The following is a 26,286-nucleotide window of genomic DNA, read 5'->3' as shown; positions in this document are numbered from 1 at the left end:
CATCTTTTTGGGTCCCACACCGTATATTATGAAAACTTGTATAACTTTCACAAATCTATCAAAATAGCCACTTAAAAGTTAAAACTATGTTTTTGCGTCAAATCGGTCAAATCCAGGCCTGTCATCTTTGATAAAATATTAAATTGACTCAGCCAACACTTTGCAAGAAACCATATGACCACTTCCTCTGAAAATATTGATGTTTAATATCACAGTGCGATAAAATCAAAAGAAAATCCATGACGTCAATCGCACTACCTCTGGGCAATAAGTATCGTTATGTTGTTGTTGCAGTGCAGCCATTTTCATTGTTTCAGTGTATGGTTTTGAATCATAAAGTAACCAAAAGGTATACTATTCAATGTATATCAACTTTAAAATTGACACAATTAGCTAAAGAAAACATCAATATGCTTGAAAATATCAAGTTTATAAACCAACAACCCCCACAATATAAGTTTAACAGAAGATCCAACCTCGGTTTGTGCAGAAACTGTGCCACAATAAGTGATTGAAGAAAAAGAAAAAAACATTAAAAAAACAGAAACATGAAAACAATTATTATTTCATGATCCTGGCTAGTATTTATTGTGTGTTTTTATTCCCACAGTCAAGAGACACTAGCCAAGTGACTGTAACCAAGTGACTGTATAATAGTCAGGTGACTGTGGAGATTGTGCAGTAAAATTCACCAGAACTACTATTAGTGTTTTTTAGAGTAAACTTCAAGCTATGGATATAGGTAACATCATCAGGGAGGCTCACTTCATGTAAATCATTGCTGCTCAGTCACCTGCACGTGTACATCCCGATATGTGGAGATTGTGCAGTAATTCACCAGAACCAGAACCAAATGAACATTAGTAAGGAAAATATCATGGTACCCTTTTTGTACCATGACTGTGAACACGGGGAACTTGACCAAAGTGGTGACAGCGCTCCGAAAAAAACTAATATGTGAAAAATGAAGTGTGGATATTATTACTGATATAGGGCGGTTGTTACCTATTCGGGAGTTTTGAAATAGCTTTTTATGGGAAGGGTTTTTAATAAAGGGGAACCCGGTAGTTAAAATATCCACTGACTGGGATAGTTTCCGACCATGAGGGCGTCATCTCCTTGTACCCACATGTCTTTTTTTTTTTTACAGTAAGAAAACCGTATTAAGTTATAACCAATGCTGACAAAACCCATATTATTGATGTAAACACTACTACATATGCTGTTTCCTTTCATTCTCAACATGTCAAGCCCACGGGCTTAAAGGGAAGGTACACGTTTGGTAATTACTCAATACAAATATTAACTTGAAAACTGACTTGGTAACGAGCATTGAAGAGCTGTTGATAGTATAAAACGTTGTGGGAAATGACTTCCTCTGCAGAAACGTAGTTTTTGAGAAAGATGTTATTTCTCACTAAAATAAAAAAAGACTTCTAGCTAGAAGTCTTTTATTCCTATCTGAGAGCACACAGATACGTCCAATAAGGGTGTTTTTTCTGTCGTTATTTTCTCGAAACTTCGATGACCGATTGAGCCCAAATTTTCACAGGCTTGTTATGTTATGCTTATGATGGGATACACGAAGTGAGAAGACTGGTCTTTGACAATTACCAAAGGTGTACCTTCCCTTCAACCGAGGCAAGCAGAACATCAGGATGGTCTCTCTAAAGTATAAATATTGTTTATTTATTTGACTACACATCCAACAGCACAATTAGTGCCAATATAAGGATGAATGGGAAACGAGAAAATATTCAGTTTTAGACGTGGAAGGAAAAACAAAACAAATGGGGAAACCCACACAATCAGAAAATGGACTGAAAACCAACCAACATGCAAGGCTCAGGGCCCAATTTCATAGAGCTGCTTAGCACAAAAATTTGCTAAGCATGAAATTGTTGCCTTGATAAAAACAGGCTTACCAAACAAATTTCCATATGGTTTTCAGGATAAGCAAACAATGGCTTAACACCAGTAATAAGCGATATGCTAGAAATGGAAATTTGGTTGGTAATCATGCTAAGCAAATGTTCGTCATTAGCAGCTCTATGAAATTGGGCCCTGGTTTGAGGTTGATTCGAACCGAGGTCCACAGAGATTGAAAGGAGGGGAAAGAAACCACTGAGGCACCACAGGGAATACGCCACAGGGAATACGCCACAGGGAATACGACCAGCTGAACACGACAAAGATGGGGCATTCCTGTGTGATTCCATCCTTCATTATTATTATTGTTTACCATTTACTTCACAGTCTTCCTGTCTAAACTTGTCCTGAGCCAAAAAGATGGACATAATGACCATGCTCAAAATGTTACACGACTACATTCACTGTTTCCTTCCATTTGAACATGTCTAACCCCACGAGGACAAGCAAGAAACTACTCTACTCTCTTTCAAGCACCGATAACAGGACACAGGTAAACCAACAAAGATGTATGATTTCATCCACCAATATTATTTACCTGCCCTGGAGCCAGAAAGTAATATATAACGACCGTGTACGAAATGTAACCTCACTACATTCAACGTCCTCAAACCGAGGCAAACAGGAAATTAGTCTGTTTTCTCTCAAGCATCAAGAACAAGCACTGCTATTGTACATGATGACACAGGGATCACGACAAAGATGGGCACAGATGTGTGATTCTGATTTCATCCTCCATATTTTCTATCCACTGTATTTATTTAGCCTTCCTATATTTCTATCTGTCCTGAGCCGGACAGAGGGACAAGACCACACCTGTCGACCCTGGACGGTTTACCGCAACTAAAATCTATCAATGACACGTTAAGCAAACTCCCGGCTGCTCTAACCTACGTTTACCTTCTAAAGTACTCATAAATAAAATAATGCTGCAAGCGCATGGAAACACATGTTTACCTTGTGTGATATAACAACAAGGTTTATTTTTAGCCTAATTTGCATAGACATACAAAATATGCGCCTTCTTATTATTGGTATTCATAAATAATAATAATGCAAACTGAAAACACTATGGTTACCTTGTGTTGTATAAAAACAAGTTCTATTCTTAGTCTAATTTGAATACTCATATACAATTTGCATCTTTATTGTCCGTATAACGTTTAAGTGGAATATTTAATTTCTCTTTCAAAGCCTATTGTCAAAAATCAATTCCGAACACAAATATCCGCTCCGTGGTAAAATTCAAATTAGCTCTATCGCAGAGCGCATATAACACCGCTCCGTATTTGATTCCGATAGGCTCAGTGATGGAATGAGCCCGTGGATTGATCGATCCGCACGGGGGCCGTGTGAGTCCGTCAATAGCGGGACCACGGAGCCTCTGGGCTGTTCGCTTTCTAGTTTCCATTCACCACAATCCGTGGGCTGCACTTGAGAGCTGCGCAGGCGCTCTCGCTCAATATGAAAATGAAATGATTACTGAGTGCAGTGATAAAATTGTGATGCGAACAGCTTACTCGCTCATTCAGTATTGTGGTGTTGTGTTGGTTGGTGCAGGCCTACATGCGTCTATCACACTGTGTGAGTTGTATCACCCACGGAATCACCTTTTAAATGTTGATGAATTATTGGATAATGAAGTATACGGCGAGCGATCAGACCAGCTGATTGAAGGAGCCCTGTCATATGCACCGATGCACCCGTTGAACAGTCAAGCTGGTTCACACAGGAACCCCACAATGGACTCTGGGGTCTAAAATACTGCCTGGAGTCATGTTTGTTGAGACCACAACTTCGTAGCACATGGTCGCTTGCTCACTCGTGATAAACGCATCATCTCGGGTTTTTATCCGGAGCTTTAGGAAACAGTCGTCAGGGGGCAAAACAATCGGGGGCTTCTCGTTTGCCCTTTAACGCGAACTGCTCAGTGTGTGACTCGGAGGGGAAAGACAGAGAGGGGCATCACGTATTAGATCTCTAGGAAGGAGCTATATGCTGAATAGATGACTGTGATCATCTAGTGATAATTGATTTGAGTTATTATCAGCTAATAATCGTCTTAACCGGAGCACGTCGAGTTGCTTGACCCTCTCTAACCCATCTCATCACCATCATCATCATCGTTACCACGATCATCAGCAGCATCATTTTGGATTCACGTCCTGGAAGTTCAGTCTACAGAATATTAAACACAGTCTTGGACGGAGCTCGCTAGTTCCACACGATTTATCACACCCATTTAGTAAACCTCCGTGTGAGATCTTCCCCTGTCAATTACTCCTCCGCGGTGTCATCTTGGACAGCATCCCTTAATCCTTCGGTAATCTGATCTGGATCTTCAACCATCTTCTGAATCACCTTCTTGTTGGTGCGTGGCTAGGAGGGGGTTTAGTGTTCCCTTGTCTGAGGGCCTTTGGCGCGTAATCGACGGGTTGATTTGAGGGCCTGGACGCGGTCCGATCTGATTTCTCGTAGTTTTTTTTCTTCTGAGTCCGGAGTGCTGTAGCTTCATTCAGTGTGTACCATCTTCGTGCTCCTTACAAGATGATGCCCGGTGGGACTACCTCTTTCCTCCTCCCTGCTCTCCTTATCGTTCTCGTCATACTCTCAGAGTGTGCAGGTAAGTTGATGTTATGTCCGGTGAACCGTCTCTACTGGCTCGAAGAAGTGTTGTCAGAAATAATAGTGTGGAGCTTATTTTTAAAAATAGGTCTACGGGTGGGCATGTACGGTCGATTGGCTGAAGGGGGTACATGACGATGAAACCACGGCTATAGGAGAGAGCCTAAATTGCTTGTTTTGTGAAGAAAAAACAACGTGGGTCAGATAATAAGTTGTACAAGCTGGATCGTGGCTTGTAGGGAAGAAAGTTATCACAATATGTCAATGTAGGAATCTGGTTACATAAACACTGAAATGAATACATTCAGCCAAACCGCCCTGAATGGTAACCTAGTTTTATCTAGTACCCCAAGAATGAAATTGCTTGAAGAAAAGATGTTGCTTAATTGTCATGTCATGTGCCTTAAACTCTGAATGAAATTTGAGGATTCTCTACAATGCTGGTGATTTTATGAAAAGTAATTCAAGACTCGTTTGTCATTAAGTTGTATACCAATTTTCTTTCCTGAGAATATTTCCTTCTACTCTGAGATGAAATCGTCTTGTAAAATCAACCACTAGAACTTGTTTTGTGTGTGTGTCAGATTTCATTTCCTTTCAAGAGGGAGGCAAGCATTGCCTTTAAGAATTTAATTATTACATTGACACGTCAGACAAATCTCAGTGAAGTATGATTGTGCAACAACAGCACAACAAACAATTCTACAATATTTTGTTTTCGCAGGTAACTTGTGGACAAATCATGTATTTTTTTAATGTGCAGATCTCAGCTGTCTTGATTTACTACCGTTCAAATCAATGTAACTAAATCGACGCCGGGGCAAAATAGTTAGTACTCTTTGTATATACTCAAAACCATTATTCATCTTTGCTGTAGTGCACACTACACAGGGTACCCAACATAGTGACGTCATGATACAAGTCTATTAGGCCATTACGGTGCAAAAAGATCACGACAATACGTAAGATTCTTAAGAGCTCTGCCAGGATCGAGTGTCATATCAAGATCGATAAAGGTAATCTTGGAACGAATTTGCACGAAAACAATCCAACAGATATTATAATTCACCAGTCAAAGCGCCCTCTGTTGGCACCCTAGGGCTTGTTGCCGCAACAAAATCACAAACAAAAGTGCACGACCTATTACCATGACGAAATGTTCTCGAATTGAAACGGGTTATAACTAACACGTAATAACTGGCAAAATGCAAAACTGTCTGCCATCTTAGTGATGTTTCCGTGTACAGGCAACTTATAATGCTGTCAGTTCAGTACACAAAATATAGACACATGGCTATGTTTTGGTGCGAGCCTCAATTCAAGATGCCTGTTCTACGATACGGGCAAATACAGTCATTCTCCACAACGAGATTCTACATAAGAAAATAAACCCACAACAACTAGGTGATTATTATAAACTACATTCCCCCAACTGCTCCACACTTGCCCTTACTGTCATCTTTGAAAGTTTATGCTCGTGTAAATCTCCATCAATTTCATTAACAAAACACAGAGGAGTGTGCCCCACGCCCCCTCTGCAAAAAATATGAACTTAATCAAACACAGTCCCGTTGTGCAGCATGGAAAACACATTAGACCGGATTGACTTGTAATAACCATCGGAATCTCCAGCCAACACCCATGGCTATTTTAACACACCGACGCGCAATATGAAAAACAGCCTCTAGTGCCGTGAAAAAAATCACCAAAATTAAACGAAGGACCGGTTCGTTTCTGTCAACGTTACACCGGCTGCCTGAGCCCCCCTTCAAGATTCGAGACTGGGGCTCCTAGCTATGCGTTGAATATAACTATAGCACTATATTTCCTTCATCATAGAGTGGATTTAATGAGTAGTAGACTGTATAATATCTATGGGATCTAGGCTCAGCAGTCAGTTCAGATTGAGTGCTGTGATATCATGCGTGGTTCCGCAGGGTTAGATGCTTGGGCCTTTATAAATGAAATAGGAAAGTGGCTGGCGATAATCACAGCTTATATCTTACAACTCATTTCACGCCGATTTAATATGGCATTGGTTCAATGAGCCTGCACAAAAATAAAATTAAGTCGTATGGCAGAGGGACAAACGAAAACATTGGAAAATAAATAATCAAACATTGACAATGTAAAAGATAGTCAATGTGGCTACGATGTAAACTCATGTTTAGCCTCAACAACGGCAGTGTGGAGTATAAACATTTAAATTCGTGAAAAATATTGTTCGGTTATGACTGGCCACAAAAACAGACAACCCCTTGCACTATTAAAAATTGATTTAAAACGCTATTGTGCTTTAGGAAAAGTACATGTACATCTCTATTATAGATGATTCTACTGTGAAATTTAACACAGAAATCCGTTAAATAATTGGGTCAAGGTTTACCCTGTATTTTTATATCGATCAACTTTATATTTTGTTTAAATGCAATGGCTTTCCAAGTATCCATGTGATTATAGTGAAGAGTTGTTGAATAAAAAAGTTCCCCATAGGGAATTGCCACAATTTAACGTATTTCATATAAAAAACTCAAAACAGAAATAAAATAAAAAACTATTTATCTAAATAGTATTTATCTACATAATTATTACTTCAAATATTTCTTTATTTTTATTATTTATTTATTTTATTTTAATTATTCGGACAGGCAAAACAATAAAACAAGCACAGGCCGTCCAGGGAAGGGCAAAAGTAAAAAAAAACTGTAATCAAAAAAGATGTGCCCTCCCAGACCTTTATACAGTACTGGACCCAGTGACATTTCTTCACTCGTGGAGAATCGAGTTCAGAAGATATACAATAAAACAAAGGGGGAAATGCACAGAAATCAAAGAGGATGTAAGCTGAAAAGTAAACATAATTATTTCCCCTGCAAATCCTTGCTTAAGATCATCATCCAATCATAAAGTCGTTGTGGCCAGAGGGGACCCGTATAGGAAGGCACAGAGTATATGATCTCCACGTTTGGATTATTTGATTAAGATGGAAAATTGAATTAGTCCTGGATTTTGTCGTTTCTATTACAGAGCTCCGCCGAGCTGGAAGGATAAAATGTCTTCACATAGATGATCGCTGTATAGTTAAACCAACAACCCATGATAATATTATTCTAATCGTTCTGGTATAAGACCAACAACCCATGATATTATTTGTCGTGGGGTATAAGACTAGCTTCGTAACAAGACTTTGAATTGCTGTTTACAACTTAATTATGACGTGGATGCAATTATCGGTGAGACATTAACAATCATGTTACGTCAATGGTCTTCAGAAATTATTTCAATTTTTTCCAACCTTCAATTTTTGTTTAGAAACATGCCATCATAAAAAAACATAATGGGAGGGTTTTCAATTTAAACATGTGTATATCTCTGCATGTAGCGTGTAAAATGATGTCACGTTTCTTTACACAGTTTGTGAAAAGCATCAAATTACTTATCTTGGATTCAACAGACGTATTCGAACGCTTTGGGGACCCGAACAAACATTCTATTTTTTTTAAACCTCCCTGTGGAGACATATTTTGTTCTTTCCTTTGTCCCTGTAGTAAAGAACCTTCCATCCCCAGTCATTAGAATTCCCTATATGAAAAATATTCCTTTAATCACTACCTTCAGGAAACCGATTAAAGGCAGTGGACACTATTGGTAATTACTCAAAATAATTTTTAGCATAAAACCTTACTTGGTAACGAGTAATGGGGAGCGGTTGGTGGTATAAAACATTGTGAGAAACGGCTCCCTCTAAAGTAGAGTAGTTTCGAGAAAGAAGTAATTTTCCACGAATTTGATTTCGAGACCTCAGATTTAGAATTTGAGGTCTTAAAGTCAAGCATCTGAAAGCACACAACCTTTGTGACAAGGGTGTTTTTACTTTCATTATGACCTCGTATCTTCGATGACCGATTGAGCTCAAATTTTCACAGGTTTGTTATTTTATGCATATATGCTGAGATACACCAAGTGAGAAGACTGGTCTTTGACAATTACCAATAGTGTCCACTGTCTTTAAGGAAACACACTCGGACACTTTTCTCAAATGTTTGAATACGCGCGACACATCCACAGTTAATTCATAAGAGGATAAAGTTCAAACTCGGATGAGGTATTTCTAAAGAAACAACATATTCGGGATAATTGATATTCACTACTTGAAAGCGATTTTCAAGATCATACAAAATTGAATAATTTATTTCCCCCGATCAATGCCACGATGCAATATTCGATTTGTTTGTTTGTTTGTTTGTTTGTTTGTTTGTTTGTTTCAATGATCTTCTCATCAAGGGAACTCGGCAAACTCCCACAAAAGGATATAAACACCATACTAGTAATAGCCAATCTCTCTCATACAAACATTGGTTTAACGTACGTCTATGATTATGAACTACACAAATCAAGAAATTCAAGTGACTCAGTTACTAGACGACAATATTTATTCTAGTCATTATGTATCCACAGAATGTGAGCCCCCGGACCACTTTAATTAGTGTTCTACCCCCAGTGTAAAATAATTTGACCATTTCGTTCCAAAACAAAATGCGAAATTAAAAAGAAAATGTTTGTTTTGTATAATGGCTTTTATGGATGATTGTCTCGTACAAAGGAACACAATTCCTCTTAATTGTTCCTACTGGAACTCGATAGTTTATGACATCCGAGTTATTTTAATATTTGGGATTTGTTTTTTACTACTCGATTTAGATGCCAATAATCTTCTAGCTAAAACAAAACGGGTAATTTTCAGCCACGACACCTTTAATTCTTCTACTCGGTATTTCGATTTGGTATCCCCCGTTACTACCGACAAATGCATGCACTAGTGCTGACAGATGTGTTCCATACCAGCAGAATGCCAGTCTCAGGGCTACTTAGATTAATTTTAACAGTTAAATAATTTGACCCTTTCCTTTTAACAAAACAAAATGTCAGATGTTTTAATAAGTGTTTGTATAGGGTCTAATGCCATTTATAGATGTTTGAATAAAATAAAAAATGCCTTCAATATCTTCATAGGAACTCAGTAGCTTTTAAATTATACATTGTTTTATTTCATGACTAAAGGTGATGGCATAATAAACCGAATCGGTAAACGGGAACAGTTTTTTTATAGAAACTTTTTTTTCACGAACAAGGGCCAGTTTTCATATACTTACAGAATAGCAGAAAGATGCTTTACCAATTGGATAGGGCCAGCCATAAGTACACACGTAAACAAAAATGTACGTTAACTTTGAATGTAACTGCCTTAAAGCAAATAGAAATCGGCTTTATGGACTATATTGGTTCTCAATGATTTGGGTCACTGTCGACGTGACTAATAATGCCATTAAAAATGAATATATGGTTTTATATAACACCCAAGCAGATCCTTGCCATTTGATTGGAGGATTGTCCGTCACGTGATTGCAAATAAAAGTACCATTGCACGCTGAGTCACTCACCGTGCTTTTTCGTTCCATCCGAAAAGTACCATTGCACGCTGCCAGCGTGCAATGGTACTTTTCGGATGGAACGAAAAAGCTGAGTAAAAACATCACTGCGTGCGCGTGTTACTGCAAAGCAAGGCATTAGTAAAATTACTAGCATTCGGCTTCTACAATTAAAAATTGTAAGCCTACGCTTTGTTTGTTTTGAAAGTTGTATCTTTCAATCAAAATTACAAAGATCTACTTGGATGTTATATAAAACAAATAATGAATGTTTTTCATTCGTGCAATGGTGCGAATAATGTTCATTCGTTGAAAGCTGGAATGTTCCATTCAACTCGGCTCCGCCTCGTTGAATAGAACATTCCAGCTTTCAACTCATGAACATATTCGCACCATTGCACTCATAAACATTCATTATGTGTATAATATTTTCAGTCTGATAACTTGCGTTGTTAATCATATCAATATTATTTCCAATCATGGCTTCGTTTATGCCTTTTAAAACGTTTTTGTTTCACTGACGTTATCAGATAAAGACGTTAACTCCCACGTTTGTTTAACGGAATAGTTTGTCATGTTGTTCAGCTTTAAGTTGCTTAAATTTCTGTTGTATTTATTGACAGGTCAATCTGGTCTAGGATGGTGGGATATATGGCAGTATGACGGCTTGCAAGGTGAGTCAATAGTTACACTCCTCCGATGTCTCTTACATGTCTGTCAAACTGTCAAACTTGTCTAATCGTCTGGGGGAATATTTCCCTGTTTGGTATCTCCGTTTGTAAGCGGTATCCTTGGTTAAGCATGGTATCCCTGTTTAGTGCGTGGTATCTCCGTATGTGCGTGGTATCCTTGGTTAAGCGTGGTATCCCCGCCAGGACAGCACCACAGGTCTAAAATGTACTCGCCTTCCTTCCCCCATTCTTTGTTAGTCTCATCCAATCCTCATCATTTCTCTCATTAATGCTCCCTGCATCCCCCCTCCTCCTTCCCCGTCTTTCAAACTTCCGGAGGATCCTAAATGTCTTAATTTCCTCAGAGTATATACATCTTATGAGCTACACACTCACAGGCAACAAAAGATATAACGAAACAAGTAACTGCATGAGCTGGACGAAGATGATCAGGTAACACGCTGCAGAAGAAGTCAAGTGCCTCATGCAAAATGCAGATGTTGAAGAGTATCAAACGAGCAACGGTGTATCACCCATCCCGGTGTTTGACTTAAAGGCACCGTACACTAGTGTTGATGTTGTCAAAGACCAGTGTTCTCACTGGGTGTATCCCAACAAATGCATAAAATAACAAAAAGGCTGTGGAAATTTTGACTCAATTTGTCATCGAAGATGCAATGAAAGAAAAAACACCATTGTTGCACAAATTGGTGTGCTTTCAGATGTATAATTAAAGACTTCAGCTGAAGTTGTTTTGTTATTTGAGTGAAAAATTACCTCTTTCTTGAAAACTGTTTTATTACTTCAAAGGAAGCCGTTCTCACATAAGAAGTTTTATACTACCAACAGCTATCCATTGCTCGTAAACCAAGTCAGTTTTTATGCTAACACCAAAAGTGTCCAATGCCTTTAAAGGCACTTGACACTATTGGTAATTACTCAAAATAATTGTCAGCATAAAACTGAATTAGTATTAACGAGCAATGGAGAGCTGTTGATAGTATAAAACATATTCTAACTGAAGTATTAAAAGATTTTCAGGCCTAAAGGCCTTTTTAGGCAACTAACTTTGGGTGTTTTTTCTTACATAATTCTCTTGCAACTTCGATGACCAATTCAGTCCAAATTTTCAAAGGTTTGTTATTGTATGCATATGTTGAGATACACCAAGTTAAAGTGAGAAAACTTGTCTTTGACAATTACCAAAGATGCCAAGTGCCTTTAAAGACAGTGTCGAGGAAGCCTGGGCTCATGGGCGAGGGAAAATAGTGATCTCTTAAGAGTGTGTGAGGGAAAGCCAGAGGGTAGACTGAATCTTAAAGAAACCAAAACGGTATCATCACCGGGGAACAGATGGTTTAAAATTGCAACCTTGAGAGTCGACTTCGTCGTATCGGTGTCTTGGAGGCCTGGAGGAGTCTTCTTCTCTGTCACGGAGGAGGCAAGACGATGCATAAAGATAAGGCTGGCATCAGCGGGGAGAGGAAAGTAGTGTTTCAAGTCTGCGGTAATGCATTCTTTATTTACGAATGCAAAAACAGAAGCTGAAACTATGACACTGATGTTTTAAATATACCGAGGTGTACAGAAGACAACACAGATTTCTGCCAAACATATATCACAACCTCTAAATACAATGTCGAGCGTTACTCCTACATTTAAAAGCAACGTATACCTTTGGTTTTTGGAACCGTTCGTTTGTTTTATTCCTGAATAAATTGAGATGCCACAATAAAACTAAAATGTTTTGTACTATCAACAGCTCCCGATTACTCGTTACCAAGTAAGGTTTTATGCTAACAATCTTTGAGTAATTACCAATATTGTCCACAGCCTTGTATAAAACTAGTATGATAAAATAAACAGACATGGTAAAAAGCAAGCACAGATTTTAAGTGAGTTTGTGTCTACACTCATCGCATATCTGATATTATTATTAACACCGTTTTATTAATTAATACACCGAGGTATATAGAAGACAACATATATATACCATACCTTTAATAAAATAATATAAATGATAACATAAACAAACACGCACAGATTGTAAGTGAGTTTGTGTCTTCACTCATCACCAGGCTGGTATATTATTTACATCAGTCACAGTGTTAAAAACAAATAACCAACTCCAAGCCTAGAGGTTACGAGGATGATCGGCAGTCAAGCGGTACATACACGAGTCTGGTTAACACATATGTATCAAGGATACGATCATCCTGAACAAATGCATGATTTGGTTTACCCATTACGCCATATGTGGGCACACGCTTCGGTTGCGACGGCGAGGTACTAGACGTAAATTTGATTCGGATTTGTGAATATTGTTGGTTGTTGAAATGGGTAGTTATATTTTAAACTGCATACATTTTGAAAACACAATCAAATTATGTGCCACCTTTACATTTAGGGACTACATAAGGTTGGGAGAAAAGGCTCAAAATGCAATTACAACAACTTTAAACATCAGTAATTTAGAACATTAGATGTTCTAACGGATGCTATACTTACTATGTGGACTGTAAGACCGAATACTTAGTTTAAATTAGGAAAGTGTCTATTATAACATTGTCAAATATTACGGTTGGAAATCTTTTAGGTGTACAAATGGACAGGATGAGGCGATCCCCACTGTATCAATTCCACGAAAAGTATATGAATCGGGACGAACACATTTACGCTGTACATGAGGAGGGTAATGACAGAATTACACTGCAACAACCGCAGTGTTAAAATGTACACAATTGACCCATTTCACCTGGGCCAAATTTCATAGAATAAAATAAAATAATAATAGAATAAAATTTGCTTAGCATGAAATTTCTCCCTTGAAAAAAACAGGATTACCAACCAATTTGCCACGTGATTTTTTAGGATAAGCAGACAACAGCTGAATACCAGTAACAAGCAACATGAAACAACAGGAAATTTTGTTGGTAGTCCCGTTTTTATCGAGGATGAAATTTCATGCTAAGCAAATTTTTGTGCTTAGCAGCTCTATGAAATTGGGCCCTGACGTCATCATCAGAGAAATCTTGAAGTCGCCATACTGGTGGGCAATTTCACTGTGCGTTTTCATATATAACTCTATGCCGTGCGTTATGCAGTGAAGTGTGCATTGTAGGCGACGCAGCGTTAATACACGTAAACCTAACTGCCCACTAACATGGTGAACGTGGCATTGGTCGCCGCGTGTGACGCGTGTGCAAGGGGTCAATAGGTATTGTAACAGTTTTGGCTGATTTTTTGTTTTGTTTCAACACCATTGTTAAGATGTTTTTGAGTCCTTTCTCGGTATCTATATACAACACAAATGGTGTCAATATTCAGATTCAGATTTCTCTAGTTCACAATTTGCTTCAGAACTCGCGACGACATGACGAGCGAAGTGGACTGTCACATTTCGCATACTATGAGTATAAACTAATTTATTTTCTTTAATTGGGACACGGTACTCAATATTCCAAAAATGTCTTTTCACGATGGCAAGAATTTTGAAATTAGGAATACATCTGTGCCCTGACCGAATTATCAAGAACCCATGCAAAACTGATTATTTGTTATATATGCGCTGACATGCTCTGCTTCACCTTAGGGCACGATATACATTAAGTTTGTTTTATTGCAACCAGCACTACTGCATTTGAAATCTATATCGCACCAGCCACTATAGAACCTATAACCTAAACTGTACAGGATTATTTGTCTAGTACCAAACGAAAATGATGAGGAAATAATTTGAAAATATGCCTGATAATGGTATTACATCATATATAATGCCACCAATTGTTTCTGAAATAGAAACTTTGATTGGCTGTTATTTTACCGCTTCTTTCTGGATCCTTCCCTTAATCCCTTTCCCCTCTCTTTTTCTATAAATGGATATGTATTTGTTTGTACCTGTTTTATGCCTCTGAAGAAGGTCCGGTTTGGATCGAAAGCTAAGGCCATCTACCCTATTTATTATATTATGCTCATAATGGTATTATGCTCATAATCGTCAAAAAAAAGGTAGCCACTACCCTCCATTGGCTTGCACATCACTAAAGATCAGATGGGATTTTTTATCTGCAATTTCTAGTGTTCACATTGCCTTCGAATTGGGCACTTTGGGCTATGAAAAGCGTTTGTTATTAAATGAGTATGGTTGGAAATAAGTTTTAAAGGCTAAATGAAATGTTTCCCCAACCCTCTAATTTGTGAGGTTTTCCCTTGACATCGTAAACTAACATATTTCGCCACTTTACGGAACCAAATGTTGATTCCATAAAATTATGGACCTTGTTAGTTTTAAAACGAGGTAAAAACGACAATCTTACAATTTCGAAGATAACAGCATGAATTGTTATTTTCTGTTTTTTAAACATCTTGCCAGTCATATTCATTTGATAACAAACGCTTTTCATCGCGTAAATGCGCCCAAGGAAAGCCCAATCCGAAAGCAACTTGCCCCTTCTTGAAATACTTCACTTTCCACATGTGCTTCAGGATGAGTTCCAAACAACACTGTCCCTTCATTCGCCACTTTCCTCTCACGTTGCTAAGTTATATTTGTGTATACTTTTGTTTGTGATTCCGTTTATTGTATGATGGGAGCATGTTTCACCTGCTTTCTCGGAACAATGAGGCTGCTACGGCATTACATTGTGTCGAACTAAGCATCACCAAACTTGAAACCAAACTACTCGAACTGTATGTGGATTGTTTATTACAGTCGATGTCTTACACTGAGATTCGAGTACCGTTTCGTCTTGAAGGTTTTTTGATTTGTTCTGGTTAAAAATTCCACCCACGAATCTTCATAGAAATTCAGTCTTTTTAGTATACCACGCAGCTTTGCCAACTTGAAACCATTGTGGATTTTTGATTACAGTCGATGTCCTTAATGTAGAATGAAACATGAGTGATGGCCGTGGAACTTGAGCCTCGCGACGGCTTCATGTCGAGGGAAGTTGTGACATTTTTCTCTAATTGGTTTTCAGCATCCAGTGATTGACGGTTTCAATGTAACGTGTTGGTTGTGAATACATTCATCAAAACTAATGAGGAATGAGTTAAGGGTTTGTAACCTTTGACCGAAAACCATCAATTATGTAGTAGGGTGTTACATCGATATAGACATTTTGTTGGATTCGTGTATTAACTGCTGTATAGGTTTTTATTTCATTGTGTTATGTGGTGGGCATGCTCCTACAACGTAACGTGTTGGATCTGAACACAGTCATCAAAAATAATGAGGTATGAGTTAGGAAACAAATTGGTTAATTATCTATGGCCAAAAATCATCGATTATGTAGTAGGGTGAACATGGATTTATATACAAAGTTCAAATCATAAAGAATAATGTATTTCTATTGATTTTTACAACTCTGCTTTTCTAATTATGTTGTCTGTTTTGTGGGTATGTTTTGCACAATGTAATTATATTTAGACGCATTTGAGACCTGATTTGGCGATATATGAGAATCCGAGACTTAAAAGTCAGGGAGAGCTTTGGCAATGAATTATATTTCAGACGGTACCGGGATCTCCTGGGGGAGATTTGGTCAAACAACTATGTTCTTGACTGTTCTTATGAGGATCCGAGGCACACAATAATTGTTTGAAAAGCCAATTATTGGATTTTCCAACAATTTCTGAAACGCAAATTGTTATTCTGCTGGCTCTATTGATGTAAATATTAATAATTTATTTTAAAATGAAAAATTAATGTAAAATAGACAAATTGAATTTCTGATTCTATCCTTGTATTGCCACCAATCCCGTAAAGAGAAAGAAAATGAGACTCTGCGGCTTTCACTGTTTTTGTAACTAGGGGCCTAAACATAATCTTGATAAATCTACTTTTATGTGGGAAAACTCATTTCCATGCAATGAATTGAAATAACCACCAAGGTCAACTTTCCATAAAGAAACATTCACCATCAATTATGCAGGCCCCTTAGGAACACGGACGCCAATAAAACCCTCCCATTATGCTTGACTTGTATTCAGTTATATATATTTGGCGGATAGTCTAACCACAGACATAATTTTTTCCCGCCATAATTTTTAATTAGGCAGCCCCATACAGTCAATAGGCAATTAGGTAGCTCAACCGGAGATCGTCTTTCCCCTGGCACAATGCATTATTTCCCAGCTATGATCCTTGGTGGTGAGTTATACTCGCTTCGGGGTATATATTTATATGGCACTCATAAACAGTCAGTATATCTAAAATGAACAGATGTACTTTTGCAATGGGATGTAGGTGAGAGGTCATAATTGGCGTGGATATGTTACATTTAAAGGGAAAGTCGACCACAACATCAAAATGTCTTCCTCAAGAGAAGCAGTTCGAGTTCATCTACACTATGTTTGGCATTGTGTCATCCCACCGCCATCTTTGTCGAGTTTCCTTTTTCTCATACATGATCTTAAGTTCAGTTTTATTACTCTTAGAAGGGGTACCAGACCATTGCCGCATTTGGCCTCAGTTTGACCGATATACATTTGCACAGACTTTGCAAGTCTCGCGCGAGTTCAATCATTGGGATCCACTAAAGTGCGCGAGTTTCATTCACACATTAAAGCATGGGACCAAAGTGGTCCCAAAAATGTTCGAATACGAGAGTTTCACGCAAGAGACTATTGACAGGGATCCGTGACAAGATGACGTCACTGTCACGAAGTCTTGTGAAATGATTTACAGTTACTGACGATATCAATCTGTCAGATATGAACTTCATTACCATGTTGATATAAATCACTTTTGAATGTTGAATTCATATTGACTTTATTTAATAACGAAAGTGCATAAATAATATCACCTTATCCTTGAACCGTTTACTCAAAATTCCTTTACAAAATGATACACTTATCATTGGTAAAACAATTAAAGACAATCGTGCCACGCACGAATGACAAATCTATATACATATTTTTGACAAGTCTGATCGACGGGAAACAAAACGATTTCAAGTATAAACCTCTCTGATTTGCATGTAAATTTAAAACGTGTAAAACCCGCGGGGAAATTTCACATCACACCTTGTATAATGATTACACGCCCTGGCAAGCGTGATGCATTGCGCTGGTAAATTTATGTCAAGTCCCATTGCGTTTATGATGAGTGCGTCTTAAAGACACTGGACACCATTGGTAATTGTCAAATACCAGTCTTCTCACTTGGTGTATCTCAACATACGCACAAAATAACAAACCTAATTTGAGCTCAATTGGTCATCGTAGTTGCGAGATAATAATGAAAGAAACAACCGCCTTGTCATCACAAGAAGTTGTGTGCTTTCAGATGCTTGATTTCGAGACCTCAAATTCTAAATCTGTGGTCTCGAAATCAAATTCGTGGAAAATTACTTCTTTCTCGAAAACTACGTCACTTCAGAGGGAGCCGTTTCTCACAATGTTTTGTACTATCAACATCTACCCATTACTCGTTACCAAGTAAGGTTTTATGCTAATAATTATTTTGATTAATTACCAATAGTGTCCACTGCCTTTAAGTGGGGGACCTTTTAATATAATGGGGAAATATAATGGGTCGAAGTCATTTTAGAAACTAAACTTCGTCAAAACACTTGGGGATGCAACGCGGCGAGATATGTCACTGACCTCGCTGAAGTGAACACGATTCATAACAGTGACAATTTCACACAGTGACTTCAAAAATACAACGGCCAAGTAATTTCAACAGGACCCCCCCCCCCCACCCCACCCCAATACATATTAAGGGCCTATTTTGGGCGTTGGAAAAGAAAACCTGACTCGATAAGGACTTGGACCTGTGATCTCAAACCCGAGCCAGCGCTCTACCAATTTAGCTATCCAGCCCTTATAGTCATTCATTCATTCATTCATAATTGGTTTATTATTTTAAAAAACAAATTCCCATGGCGACCGGAGGTCGAATTACAGGAAAATATACAGAGATTAAAAAATAAGAAAAAATCACACTATTTCACATTATTTAAGAAATAATTGATTAAGGAAAGACAAATATTGACAATGTAAAAAATAAATTGTTCTGAAAGTTGCGGGGAAAAAAAAAAAAAAAAAAAAAAAAAACTGGATAAAAATATTGCTGGCACAGTCAAAGGGCGCATAAAAAGCTGCATTCTATTGCAAATCAGTTATTAAAAAGGCGTGTGAGGTGAGGGAGAGTGCTCTTTCTATAGCGCTCTGTTCGGCATTTAAACTGACCCAGAAGTCCGGAGTTCCTAAGTTGGTACCCACAATCATACCTCTGTGGCAAGAGGCGCTTTAGGACTGATGAAGGGAGAGTTTTGGCATAAGATTGGCACAAGTGGTTACGACGGCATACCAGTGTTTCAAAATTGCACAATTGTAGAGCGTCTGAGTAGCGCACGTAGTCATTGCCAAGAATAATTCTGCATGCGCGCTTTTGCACCCTTTCCAGATCATTGCACTGCTTACTTGACAAAGCACCTGATCTCTCAGTTCCTGCACAGGAATCGTAATATAAAGGAATCGGTCTCTGCAAGAACCACTCTGATAACTTGACGTTTCGACAAGCTTGTGTTCGAGTATTTGTAATATACATGAATAGGCATGATAAAATGAGACAATCTCAAAGCTTCAAAGCATTTTACATGCAAAGCCCCAAATATTTTTAACAGAAAGTTATCCCCATGAACAAATCATCAATCCATACCTTATTATAACAGAACTTGATACAATAAGGACTCATTGAGCCATCTTAAAGGAAATTACAGAGAGGCAGATTCCAGACTTCACTACAGTTAAACTATATCAATCCCTGGACTACGGTCATCATGACTGGATTCACTCTTTTCCACTGAGCATTATGGGATGTTTTTGTTTTGTTGTTTTTAATCATGGCGTCTAGGTTTAATTTTATGATGTGATTAGTCAAAGGACAGAGGCAATTACAACCGAGTTTTATGGATGGCCATCGCGGGGTAATTTAGGCACCGACCTTGAAGTCCACCCGTCACGATGACGTCATAAGTGGTTAGTAACAATAAAAGCATAATTCAGGTCTTTTTATCTTCTTCAATAACATGGAAAATTGTCACTGTTTTTAGGACAGGAACTTCTTATTTCGGGTTATTAACATTACTAATCACACAATAACATGCAACTTCACAATTGTATAATATTGTACAAGCGTTGTAGGGCTTTTGAGCTAAATTGTTTTAAACCTGTCCGACATCTTGGTTGAAATCTTTCCGAAATATATTTACCTTATAGAGTGAAATAAAGAGCTTTTTTTTTTTTTTTTTAAAGTCTCTAACACTTAAAGCCATTGGACACTTTCGGTAAACAGTATTGTCCAAGTCCCACACTTCGTGTGTCACAAATTATATATAAAATAACAAACCTGTGAAAATTAAGGCTTAATCGGTAATCGGAGTCGGGAGAAAATAACGGGAAAACCCACTCCTGTTTTCGCGCGTTTCGCCGTGTCATGACATGTGTTTTAAATAAATCCGTAATTCTCGCTATCGATAATTGATATTGTTTTAATGTTTTCTCAAAAAGTAAAGCATTTCATGGAACAATATTTCAAGAGAAGTCTTTCACCATTACCTTCTGTAAACCGTGTAAATTATTGGTAAATCTGTGAACTTTTTTTTCTGTACCGAAAGTGTATAATGAATTTAAAATAATGTTTGATTCAAAAGAAGGTGATGAAAAAACCCCACCCAAAACCTTCTCAATTTTTATCAGTTGATAGCGCTGGTGTCGATTTATGAATTTAGAAGAAACAAAATCGACAGAAAAAGACGAGTTCAAAGAAGCAAATTGATCATGTCAATTGCAAGGGCGATGTAATCTCAAAAATATATATTATGAGTTTACGCAAATTTTAAATTAATTTCGTTGCGTTTATATTATTAAGAATAATTAAATATTAATTAAGAAAAAAATAAAAATAAAATACTTTAGTGGCTTAGCCATCAAACATACTTTTTTATGGGATTCTATTTTGACTCTAGTGACTGACACACACGTACACATGAACGCACAACATGAGATAGTGATATTAACTATACCATATAATAATTATCACACATCAGCTTATTGAAACCATGCTGGGAACCCGCTGAGAAAACCTAATTGACTAAAATGTTCTCCAGCGTAATAATCGATATGACGTACTATAGTGGAGTAATTAAAATGACATTAAGAGTATGACAAGCAATGTTGCCTGTTCAAACTGTGATCATTATTCTGCAATTTGATAAAGTGGTTTAAATGATAACAATACACGACAATTCCGGCCACGGACTTGTAATTATGTACTCGCCAATCGCATGGTTTACATACAAAGAAGTAAGGTCGAAACCTCCCCATTCAATGAAATAATTTACCAATTGACAAATTTTGACTCGTTGTTACGAAATATTATAGTGGAGTTTTGGGTTACATTTTTATTAATTCATTCATTCATTTCGGCTTATTTTTTCAATACACAGTTACACAACTGTGAATAAAAGTAGTCAAGTAATATTGAAGTGTTCACATGAGTAAGAAAAAAAAAAAAATATAGTAAAATATGTAAATTTTTAAAGAAACGTATCCAAATACTCACCAAACCAACAAATCAAAGAGAAGAAATGTAAGAAGATAAATAGTCAAAAATTGAAAAACTAGACAAGAAAAACACAAACAAAACAAACCATTAAAGCAAAACATGTTGGTGCTACTTTGTAAACATTTATGATTTAACATATACTGGTACGATACATTTTTTCTTTAAACATTATTGGATTCGAACCCCGCCCGCGGCGAGGCATATGTGAACAGGACCATGAAAGCACTGAATGCAGAAATCATTCACATAAAATATTCATTCATCCGCGCAGTATTTATACAATTCTTTTTGCGGATCGGGCTACATAAAAAACCAAATAACAATAACTTTCCACTTAAAGACTTTATGCACATGTCGTCATTTGAGTATAAGAGGTGTCGTCGGCTTTAGAGATCAAAAGGGGATTGCTCATTGCTCTGTGGCCTGCCTTTAAGATGTCCATTTTCCATTTAATTGTTTCATCATCGTTTTACCTCTAAGCTGGCAGCTTTAGATAACGTAAATGCTTCTGAAGGTCCTTTGGGAAACTTTCAAGATACGCCCGGAGATACCCTAAATGTAAAAAATTTCTTGAATTGTTTGAATTGGTATCTTGCATTTATAAAATTATGTTTGACTGTCTGAAAAAGGATAAAAAAAGAAACCGGTGCATCGACGATTTGGTATAAATGGAAACAAAAGTGACCATGCACTTTTCACGATACACTGTACTGTAATACAGCCTTGGTCAAAAGCGTACAATTAACAAACTGCACAAGCAAATATCCTGCAGCTTTTATACAACCATACACTCAGAAACTGGATCAAACACATAAAGGCTGTGAACAGCATCCCCGTTTGTTATATGTACTATTTATATCCTCACACAGACATCACTTCAAGGGTCTTCTTAATTATAAGAACTTCTTCTTTACACGACGAAAACATCTGTCGGTAGCAAGGTGATGATATTGAACAGGAAAAAAAGAAGACTCGTACGCCGGGTTGATGAAGAATTGCTGGCCATTAATATGCGGTAAATGCTTTGAAATACCAGGGGCCGACCTTCGAATTGTTAGAGATGGGGATGCCTGGACGATGCATCAATGACAAGGGATGAAGAGGGAAAAGTGCAATGGGGAATCCTGTGTGTAGATTATCCTGGAGCAGCCGGTAGAGGATGGGTATCTCCTTCAGCTCATTTCAGTCAGGTCTGGTATCTGTTGTAATTACTCTCATCCGGGATGACCAAATATGGATTTCATGGGAGAGATTTGAGATGATGGGTCATGGGGGCTTTGGGTTTGTTTAGTAAGGGGACACACCATGGAAACTGGTTTATTGCTGGTTTCAGTCGGTAGGAAGGATGGATATCTCCATCAGCTCATTTCAGTCAGGTCTGGTATCTGTTGAAATTAGTCTCATGCGGGATGACTATATGGATTTCATTGGAGAGCTGGGGTGGGTCACCATGTGGTAGGGGCTTTGGGGTTTGTTTAGCCAAGGGACACACACCATGAAAACTGGTTCAATATTCAGCATTGAGTAATTTTTTAGTATTATTTTTCACAGAACTCGGGAAAGTACTGATTATATAGTACTCATACACATCGGTGTATGTGGGTAAAACCATGTTTATTATCCTGAATGCAACACAGAGACAACTAGTCCAATGCTGGTTTCATAACGTAACATTAGAACGTTAATACATGTTGAGAAATCAAAAATGGCAATGAATTCAAGGAAATCTGGTTGTAGGCCTTGTGCGGAAACGTCACAATGATAGCTACTGCAAACTTACGGCACTCATTAGTGTACACGTATTAATTGTATAATGGTTCGCAAATAGCATACAATCACCCAAGGCATTATCAAACTAAAAGACTAACAAAAGTACCTCACAAAAATCATGTACATTAGTGTAAAATGGTAGCTGTGCACACAATCAAGCAAGCCTGCGAAATCTTCTACTCCTATCATGGTATGCTATATCAATGAGCTCACTGCATTAATGATGGCAGGCTTAATCGAGTCTGGTCCGGCAAGTCTGGTCTAGTCTCTGCCGTAATTACTCTTCATATCAAGCAGTTGCCGTTCGATCATGAGGTTTAGATGAGTCCATGAATCAATGATTTAAAATTAATAAAAATGCACATGTGTCGGTACGCCGTGGGGTGCATTTTAGGTCTTGGCTATGTTTAGGTGGTACACAAACGGGTATCTGTCAATAATCATTTTGCCAAGAGTATTTCTAGCCGGTAATTAAAATTATTTCAGGTTGTTGATATAGTGTGTTTTAAAAGCTATACTGTACGATTTAAACCGAGTTATAAAATAGGCCATATTAATAACAACACAATGCTCTGCATATATCGTCGCAACAAAGCCTTAAAGGCAGTGGACACTATTGGTAATTACTCAAAATAATTATTAGCATTAAACCTTTCTTGGTGACAAGTAATGGGGAGAGATTGATGGTATAAAACATTGTGAGAAACGGCTCCCTCTGAAGTGCCGTAGTTTTTGAGAAAGAAGTAATTTTTCACGAATTTGATTTCGAGACCTCAGATTTAGAACTTGAGGTCTCGAACTCGACCATCTAAACGCACACAACTTCGTGTGACAAGGGTGTTTTTTTCTTTCATTATTATCTTGCAAGTTCGATGACCGATTGAGCTCAAATTTGCACAGGTTTGTTATCTTATGCATATGTTGAGATATACCAAATGTGAAGGCCAGTCTTTGACAATTACCAATAGTGTCCACTGCCTTTAATCATTTTTATATAGGAAATGTGTCAACAATTTCCCTTGCATAGCAGATCAAAATGTTACCCAAATTGTATCAGTTGCTACTATACAATCTCCATTTGCTACTACTCAATACTATCATTCAGTGTGTACGAAAAATATTCAGTTCAGATATTTTGCTATGCAATAATGCTTCACGAAATGGTTACCTGGTCAATTTGACTGAAAGGTGTGTTTTTTTGTCATACTTTGAGCAACCATTGTTTTACAGCGTTGATCGATTCTAAGTTTACAAGTGGACAGGCATGTCCCACAACGATCTATTCTTGGTCCACAACTACGGTACTCATCAATTAGAACAACACACATACCTTTGAAATCGGACTGATATGACTTCATGAATAACAGGCGACTGAAATCAGGGTTCGTTCAACCGATGTTATGGGATCTGACAAGGACATTGTACGTTAGCCAAGTGACGTGTTGATAAAATGATCAATACATCAGCAAGGGCAGCTAGACGTGCATAAAATAATGCACTACAATATAAAGCAGCAATCAATTGAATTATTCCAAATGTGTGAACATTTGATTATAATGAACTATTCGAACAATAATGTTCGCCTCATGCATCGGTGAAATATTTGCAATTATTATTTGAATTTGTGGGTTTGATGGAGTGGTATTCGATGCAGTTCAACATGCAATACAACAACTGTAGTGTAGGCTAACATGAACTGTTGCTATGGTTATTGATTGCTCTTAGTATAATTTTGGCCAAAAAACAACAACCAATGTTCCCTAAATGCTCAGCTTCTGTCTACAATAATAGTCGGGCCTAACTCAATGTTATGGTACAGACATGTTATGTTACTAGTAGTCGGACATTCAGACATGTGTTAAAAGCGTTTACATTATATCCATGAGTGTCGTACCAAAATACTAAATTGTATATTTGTAAAGCTATAAAAATTCCGGGTAAAACATTACCCAGGTCCAGGTCCTATGGGACTTTTTCAATATCTAGGTCATATGACTCGTTTCTGGGTCAGTATGACCAGGAATCCGTGTTATAATGACCAGATATGGGTCAAACTGACGCAGAATCCGTGTTAGATTACGTTACCATGTTCCAGGTCAGCTTGACCTAAAAAAAGGTCAGGCCCACTGGGACCTGGAATCCTGATTCTGTTCTGACCCGGACGTTTTTAGCGTGCAGAGTGCACTCAATTTGGCAATCAGGTAAAAATGCACAAGATAGCTTCAACGTTGACAGAGCAGTAGCGTTGAGAGTAAACACACATCTGGTACGAGTTGACCTATAGGTAGAGCAATTAAAATAATAACCTTGCATAAATTAAAATTTCCTGGTGATTGCACTTAATGAGTTGTCGCTTAAAGTAGATTAGGTTTTGTGATTAGCGTTTTTAATTATAAGTCTGTAAGCAGAAAGAGTCCCTTGAGGGTGAAATGTCATAATTTCTTGATTAGTATTCACGCCTTGTCAAATCTTTTTCAAATGGCAACAATAATTTGCAAATAATACTACCGTGAAAAATAAACCTTCCATATAAACAAAACGAAAACCTAGACATAAAAATGGTTCTCTTTATGCCTTATGGCGTGGTGTTACGTGTCAAGAGTTTGACGTGCAGCCTGCATTGACGCCCGTGCCCGTTTTTGGAGATACCATGTATTGTGAACATTGTCCTGATACTTCATGTCCATCTTCGCTCGAGACAGAAAAATATCCCCGGCAGCCAAACCTGGTGTAAGATTTCAAATATAGGAGACACTGACAAGGATGTTTAGAAGCACCCATCTGACGTCTTGAAGATGTCTTTGACGCCAATATCAAAAGTATAAACAAAGCGGGGAAACTTGGCATCAAAATACTGCGGTTATACAGGTAATGCATTTGGTTTGCAATATGTAGTGCGATAAACTTGGCATACAAAATGATGTATAGAGGTATTGCATTATGATTGCAATTGTGCGTGGCACGACGAATTTTCACTCGCCATTTCCTGTCCACGTATTGCTATTTTGCAGAAATGTGCCCACAAGATTTAGAAAAATGAAAAAGTAAAATTATGAAGTTAGAAAGTAGAGTTCATCAAAGGTCATACAAAGACGTATAACGTTTTTGTATTAGGCCCACCATGGAATCTGTTTTGTTTAAAATTACATACATTGGTTCTCATTGTTTTACTATACAAAAAGGATTTTCATTACACTTATAAAGCATGCAGACCCAGCAAATTTATTTTAATGACTGAACAAAATTTACAATTGTGGTAATAACAGCCTTTGCCCAATTTCATAGA

General features: G+C 37.7%; 1 protein-coding gene and 1 long non-coding RNA gene across 2 annotated transcripts in view; one reads left to right on the top strand and one right to left on the bottom strand.

Annotated features, from left to right (window-relative positions):
• Nucleotides 1–26,286, bottom strand: part of LOC139936001 (uncharacterized) — a 98,273-nt gene that overhangs the window by 35,873 nt on the left and 36,114 nt on the right. The window lies entirely within an intron of this gene.
• LOC139936000 (carbonic anhydrase-related protein 10-like) overlaps nt 3,481–26,286 on the top strand; it is a 61,855-nt gene continuing 39,049 nt past the window's right edge. The window contains exons 1-2 of the mRNA XM_071930695.1: nt 3,481–4,552; nt 10,607–10,657. Coding sequence (XP_071786796.1) covers nt 4,477–4,552; nt 10,607–10,657 — 127 coding nt within the window. The 5' untranslated portion in view covers nt 3,481–4,476. The remainder of the gene's footprint in view (nt 4,553–10,606; nt 10,658–26,286) is intronic.

The sequence above is a fragment of the Asterias amurensis genome, chromosome 4 (genome assembly GCF_032118995.1).
Source record: "Asterias amurensis chromosome 4, ASM3211899v1".
Taxonomy (NCBI): Eukaryota; Metazoa; Echinodermata; class Asteroidea; order Forcipulatida; family Asteriidae; genus Asterias; species Asterias amurensis.
Note: the sequence above shows the minus strand (reverse complement) of the source record. Positions and strands in the feature narration are given on the sequence as shown.